Raw genomic sequence first — 6,925 nt, forward strand, 5'->3', positions numbered from 1 at the left:
CTATCAACGATTTACATAGCAGTAGTTTAGGGACCACTAAAAAATGTGTCCACGCTTCGCTGCGGGGATTGAATGTATTAGTCGGAACATGCATGAATGGTTTCTACACAAAGTAACTGAAATGACGGTATAGTACCTAAGAACCAATGAAGTGATACTTTGCTTGCTATACATGGATATGCGTACTATAAGAAACATTCCTTTGCAGATCGTATTGTGTCATCAATATTATACCCATAGTTTCAAGTAATCACCCACTGCCCCAACGATGCTCCTGTAGAGACTAGGATCCAAAACATAAGAATACCATGATTTAACAACTTATGATTTGGATGACAAGGAGTGAGGCAGCGCATGCAATGAAGCATATCAGTTTTGTGCAGAAGATCTGCAATATACTAGGACTGATGAACAAAGATACCTTGATGAAAATCACAAAAGGAAAATAGAAAAGTAGAAGACACAATACTTGAGCATTTGGCAGGAATAGCAAGCTCATGAAAAAATTGCTTAACCATCTTATGAATTCAATTTTCAAACATTATAATGTTAACCCCAGACAAAGATAAAGCACATAGTTTGTTTACAAATCAAAACGAAGTGCTACCATAATGTGCAACTGAAAAAATGCTTCTTAATGCGCCTTGCAAGAAATGAATGCAGTTCGAAAACACCCCAGAAATCTTTACCACCCCAATCTTACTAAATAGAAGCATAAATGGACAGGATCCCTCCTCAATTTTGTAATAGAAATTCTAACAAAGAATATCAGGCTCCAAGGGCCTTCATTTATCTTTGGCAAAAATATGTACAGTGCAAGTTTAGTTCAAACGAAACAAATACGCGTGTAAAGTAAAAGGTATCAACGCTACATGCACTGCTTTACAACCATCTCAAGTTGTTGACACAACGCTTAAAATATTTGAGACTCAAATTTTCATACAAACAGAACACCTCACCTAAACAATAACAGAAGTTATGGTATCTAAATTTAGCAGGCAGACGCTTTGCAAAGCTTTCTCCAATATCATCTCATATTCCCTTTTCATCTTTCCTATATGATACAGTAAACCATTCAAATTCAGACGTAAATAAGACAATCTGCCACACTGTACTATTACAGTTGCTAGTCCTGAACAATAATGCAAGTGCAACTGCTCTTAATCGAGAACTTTATCAAATAAACAATAATAAAATCTAATGTAACCTGTCAAAAATCCAAAAAAATAAAACAAAGTGATCATTTGAAGGCACCGTAATGCCTTTTAGCCATCGTACACTTGCAGCATGTAATTGATGCATCTGTTGTTCAATGCAATCATTTGCTTGGCTAAAAAAGTTAAAATACAATGATATCCAATTTATGAGAAATCATGCAGAAGCAAATGTAAATGATAATGGAATCATGAATGCGAATGAGACACAAACTTGCCAAAAAGAAAACCTATTATAGCGTGCAAAGATACTCTCATCGTATTTTTTTATTGCATCATCCATTTCGCAACAGATTTTAAAAAGTCTGTTTGAAAAAGTTTTTTGCTATATGATTTGGTTTTGCGAAAAATAATACGAAAAAAAAATAAAGAAACAATTATCGAAAAGACAGAATAATGGCCTAGTAATGGCAAAAAACACTCATCAACAAAGCACACGAACATGTGAGTTGAAATTTTGAAACATTCGACAACAAAAGGAAAGAAGCAAAGTTAGAAGAAAAGAAAGAGATGCTCACTTAAAATGAAAGAAGAAACAATACCAGGCTTCTTCTCTTCAGCATCCAGAATTCCATCGCCGCCTCCTTCAACCTTAAACATATTTAAAATACAAAATGGAAAAAACCTAGAAGAAATCATCCCATAGAATTAAATCATCCAAGTAAAATTAGACCATGGACACAAAAAGAAATGAAGGCAGTTTAATCTGACTTAATCAGTGACTTACTGAATAATCTTCAAATTTGTCCCACGCAAGTGTTCGACTTCAACCCCCATCTTCGTTGCCCCTGTAATATGTAGACATAAAGAAAAAAAAAAATCAACTTTAAGTTATCAATCAAATCATTTGCTTGTCTAAAAAAGTTCAAATACAATAAATATATTCACATCCAATTTATGAGATATCATGCAAATGTAAATGATTACAGAATCATGAATGCGAATAAGAAACACAAACTTGCCAAAAAGAAAACCCACCGTACAACGGAAATCTCACTATGCTAATACAAATTCAAATCAAGAAAATGCAAATCCGTATTTCTAGCATTGAACTGGTTAAAGAGAAAACTAAAAGCATAATCCTTAAACCTTACAACGGCAATCTCACTATGCTAAAACAACCATCAATTTCGTGAATAATGTCCATAGTGCATACCATACATAATCGTGCTAGGGCAACACACCCAAAATATAATTCTTTAATAGATTTAATTCATTCCATACATAATCGTGCTAGGGTCATGGTGTTGCCCTCTTTGTGTTCTTCTTCTCTGAATAAATATGGAACCAAACCTATGAACTGTCTGTCCAACTCAATACAAAAAAAAGACAAATTAAAAATCAAGAAGTACAAACCAAGCATTATTAAAATAGGTAAAACTTAGACATTGCTCATATGCAGAGCAAAGTACAATTTGCCCTACCAACTTGTTGAACACAAAAATACACAGATTTGAGCTTTTACCTCAACGAAAGTGAAAAATGGGAACAATCTGCAGCAGAGTGAATTGGGCCAGCAACAGAGAAAACCCAGTTGAGAGAGAAAGACTACATAAATACCACTATGAAAACCATAACATTTGCAGATAGTGCGTTAGCTAGAACAAATCATAACACTAAGGGCAGACAAACCCAGAAAAAGACATTAATTAGTTATACCAGAATTACTAAGACTTGACGGTAAAAGATTTTATTTATATGGACAGTTTGTATCCAGAAACTATAAAACTTTACGTATGTTTTAGAAGGTCAATTTTTGTTCTTATCCTTCTTGAGCTGAGCTTACATTTGAGACTATAAAACCGTTTAGTTATCTAATTGCAGCAAAAGAAAAATGGACTTGCAAAAATATAAACCTTCTTGAGCTGAGCTTACATTCTTGATTTTCTCTTGATAACTTGCACATTCAAAAATCAGGGGTCCAGGAAACCTTCAAAATGATAAATAAAAAAATTATGTCCTCCATATCATATAACGTAGTAACGAAAGAAGCAATGCAAAACAGTCTCTAAGAGCCAAGTTAGCATCCATAGGCACACCCCAACAGTCTCAAGATTTTTGTTCCAAGTATAGTGTACCTTTCATTTTCAAAATAAAACATCTTCATGTACCAAGTAAATGATAACATAAAGTATGATTTTCAATCTACAGAATTTTGTAATCAAACCCATATATATATACATACAAGTAGAAAAATCAACTATTTCCCTAGTACTAACAAAATTAGTAGTGTATACAGTACACTTTTGGTTTTGGAGGAGGAAGCAACCATACCCTGAATATATATAAGCACACTTTTGGAATTGGAATTTCTTCTTGGATACTAAAATTGCAGGGAAAAACATACTTGAACCATTTCACTGACGAAGTTGAAACCTCCAAGGTCCATAACGGATCCAGCTAGCAAATATTCACTAATGAGCTGTCAAGTTTTGGTATGAAGGAAGCAGAATATGAACATTAAGTACGATCATAGCATTACGTTTTCTCTAAGGCAATGCCACCACAGGTTGCAGATACAATAAGACCACCAAATCTGATACGAATCTACAATGAAACCAGTAAATGCGTTCAAATCAGCATTTTTTGTTAAGAGAAGACCAATGAACTTAACGAAACTGTAATGAGCCAGTAAGTTTACCTCAAGTCTACTTGCAGCACTGGATATTTTTGATTTAGAATTTGATATTATGAAGACATTGTCCTAAAAATATTACAAACAAAGTTACACTTAGGACCGTTAAGATAAATAACTGGAGCAATTATATTTTCCATGAAGCAATCTTACATTGTGATCAATCAGTGTTGGTGTATCTTCTCTTCTATTATCATTATCCAGATTGAAAACATCATGTAGTTGAAACGACCTATTTATACTACAGAGTTGGTTAGAATAGGCCATAATGGCTAGATTCAAAGGACAAAGAATACATGAAAAACTGTACTGAATTTAAGTTAGAAGCATGTACTTTTCTTCTTTCGTCTAATTTTTCTTCGACTTTACTCTCGCAGCTGTTTCGAGTACCGCCTGATCCACACAAAGATAGGTAAAAAAATGAAATTAGAAAGAATTACAACATATTGCATTTGAGACCGAATCAAGTATGCAGCAAAACATTAGATTGCACTATATTTGCACTAGCAACCCATGAATTACGATAAGAAATGGCTATGTAAAGGTTTCAAATTCCTTAAATAAAACCGCATCAGATCTTAAGAAATGGTTCAATGCTAGATAAAATTTGTTTAGTATTCACCTGCTGGCCAGTGACGCTGTTATTGAAACTTCCAGGATCAGTAGCTGCAAGTATAATCAAGCAAGGGAAACAATAAATTTAATTTAAGACTAAAATCATGAATTAGCTAACATATTCTTAAAATACTCATAATTTAAGACTAAAAACATGAATTAGCTAATTAATATACATCATACATCATGAGATCAATGTAATGGTTCATTTTTTTCTTCTTTTCCTCACTCTCTTTTTTATTCCCAAATTTTTCAGATCTCCATTGCCTCAGCACTCTCATATCAATTGAAAAAAAATCAAAATTAGACTAACATATTCTTAAAATACTCATAATAAAGAAAAGTAGATGTTGTGTCAAACATAGCCAAATAACAGAATTCATATTATAAATATAAAGAAACCTCCTCACCCGAACCCAAAAACCCCTGATTATAAGAAAGAAACAAATAACCGTAATATGCGATCAAACAAACAATTGTATTTTTTTCTTTTTGGTAAACAAAAAGAGTATTGTTTAAGGAACCAAAAACCCCCAATTACCACTGGGTGCCGAATATATATATTGTTTAAGAAAAGCAAGAAACAGGGAGAGAATAAAATGAAGAGTCCTACTGCAAAATATAATTTGGAGGGAACATTTGGGAAGAAAAAAAAAGGGGATAAGAAGAAATTAGGGTAAATTGCACAAAACTACCTCAATTATTGGTCTCACGACACTTTTATACCTAATCTTTTTAAAATGACAATGTCATACTTCATCTTACGAATTTGTGCCAATGTCATACCTCCGTCAGTTTTTCTGTTAATTTTTCTGTTAAGTGCTAACGTGGCTACATGCGGGATCCACTTACTAATCCAACTGGATTAAAAAATTATTAAATATATTTTTAATAATTAATAATTTTTTTATTAAATCTCTCTCTCTCTCTCTCTTCCCCTTCTCTCTCGCCTCTCTCTCTTCTCTGCATCCCCAAAACCCTTTCCCACCCGACTCCCCCTCCCCTCCCTGTCTCTCTCTCTTATCGTCCATCTTCATCTTCTTCCCCCTACCTGCCAACCCAGAAAAAAAAAAAAAAAAAGCCCAAACTTCCCCGACCCCTTCCCCTTCCCCTCATCCTCTCCTTTCTTCTCCCTTATCTTCATCTTCTTCCCAATTCGTCTTCTCCCCGCACCCAACTTCGCGCCCACCCTCATACCTCCTATACACACCCCACTCTTTAAATCCACACCCATTCCTCCCATTTTCTCAGCGCCCAAGTTCTCCACCCGTAGAATCGACCTTCGTCGGGGTAGACGGGATCTAGTTTTTTTTCTGGGTTGCAGGTAATGGGTGCGAGGGTGGGTGTGGAGGGTTTAGGGAAGACGAGAGGGGGGGAAGAAAGGGATGGGTTGCAGGGAAGGGGGGTCAGGGAAGATGAAGATGGTTTTTTTTTTTTTCTAGGTTGCAAGTTGGGCTTAGGTGGGGGAGAAGAGGGGGTGGGGAGGGGGGAAGACAAATTGGTTTTTTTTTTTTTTTTTTTTTTTTTTTTTATTCTGGGTTGCAGGGAAGAAGATGAAGATTGGGGAGGGGGGAGGGGAGAGAGAAAGAGGGAGGGGAGGGGGGAATCAGGTGGGAAGGGGTTTTGGGGATGCAGAGAAGAGAGAGAGGAGAGAGAATGATTTAATAAAAAAATTATTTTTAAAATTTTTAATTATTAATTATTAAAAATATATTTAATAATTTTTTAATCCAGTGGATTAGTGAGTGGATCCCGCATGTAGCCACGTCAGCACTTAACAGAAAAACTAACGGAGGTATGACATTGTCATTTTAAAAAGATTAGGTATAAAAGTGTCGTAAGACCAATAGTTGAGGTAGTTTTATGTAATTTACCCGAGAAATTAGATTGATTTTATGATGGATATTAATTAGTATAAAATTAATTATGGGAATGTGAAATATACAAAAATGATAAAAGACTATATTTAAACTTGCCAAGTCGCGAGTTTTGAGTGGATTGTAGTGTCACTTAGAAAAATCCAGTGCAAGCCAAGCCCTACACAAGTTTTTTTTGTACGATTGATGCAGGTTTCTTTTATTCGTGGGCCAGAAGATCTCAAACATGAAAACTAAAGCAAACTAAAATTGAAATAGTTTTTAAACACACTCTAAATGTTGTTTGGTTGATATATATTATGATTAATAGCTTCAAGCATAGATAAACATGAAACAAAAGTAATGGCCATTATGTGCCAATCTTACAGCTCAAGTAAACATAGAATTCGGCTCCTAGCTTCCATTAACTTGTTGTCCCAGCCCCATTAGCTTGCTGATGCTCAGAATACCAAATGTTTAGGAATGCAAGGCAGGGCTTGAGCTGATAGTTATCATGACACAAAAGACATCGGAGGTCAAGATCTGGGATGCGCACGTGTACAAGCCAGCGCTAAACATATCACAAGCACCTCTGCCTTTGACAA

General features: G+C 35.0%; 2 protein-coding genes across 3 annotated transcripts in view; both read right to left on the reverse strand.

Annotated features, from left to right (window-relative positions):
* The window catches only part of LOC137724756 (uncharacterized), a 57,075-nt gene extending 52,528 nt beyond the window's left edge, over nucleotides 1–4,547 (reverse strand). Inside the window, exons 1-3 of the transcript XR_015962625.1 lie at nucleotides 4,472–4,547; nucleotides 4,184–4,242; nucleotides 4,003–4,090 (exon numbers count right to left, since the gene is read on the reverse strand). The gene's annotated coding sequence lies outside the window, so the exon portion shown is untranslated. The remainder of the gene's footprint in view (nucleotides 1–4,002; nucleotides 4,091–4,183; nucleotides 4,243–4,471) is intronic.
* On the reverse strand, nucleotides 769–3,723 carry LOC148696753 (uncharacterized). Of its 2 annotated transcripts, none has more exons than XM_088694349.1 (7): nucleotides 3,489–3,723; nucleotides 3,090–3,144; nucleotides 2,680–2,762; nucleotides 2,439–2,518; nucleotides 1,942–2,002; nucleotides 1,757–1,805; nucleotides 769–1,054 (listed from the first exon to the last, which is right to left on the reverse strand). In XM_088694349.1, the coding sequence occupies exons 1-7, from the start codon at nucleotides 3,557–3,559 to the stop codon at nucleotides 1,046–1,048; spliced, it is 408 nt and encodes a 135-aa protein (XP_088550475.1). In that variant the 5' UTR covers nucleotides 3,560–3,723; the 3' UTR covers nucleotides 769–1,045. The 2 variants fall into 2 exon arrangements, with proteins under 2 accessions (XP_088550475.1, XP_088550474.1); XM_088694348.1 differs by having other exon boundaries at nucleotides 1,733–1,805; nucleotides 3,489–3,722.
* Nucleotides 4,548–6,925: the final 2,378 nt, after the last annotated feature.

Source organism: Pyrus communis, chromosome 5 (genome assembly GCF_041283825.1).
Source record: "Pyrus communis isolate YQ-2024b chromosome 5, ASM4128382v1, whole genome shotgun sequence".
In the NCBI taxonomy this organism is placed as follows: Eukaryota; Viridiplantae; Streptophyta; class Magnoliopsida; order Rosales; family Rosaceae; genus Pyrus; species Pyrus communis.

Bases quoted from the DNA above. Each gene is read 5' to 3' on its own strand.
- LOC148696753 (XM_088694348.1), bottom strand. From the start codon at position 3,559: ATGTTTTTCCCTGCAATTTTAGTATCCAAGAAGAAATTCCAATTCCAA. The intron at 2,763-3,089 runs GTAAGCTCAGCT...GTATTTATGTAG, and splicing joins ATCAAGAGAAAATCAAGAAT to TCTTTCTCTCTCAACTGGGT. The intron at 1,806-1,941 runs GTAAGTCACTGA...AATATGTTTAAG, and splicing joins ACAAATTTGAAGATTATTCA to GTTGAAGGAGGCGGCGATGG.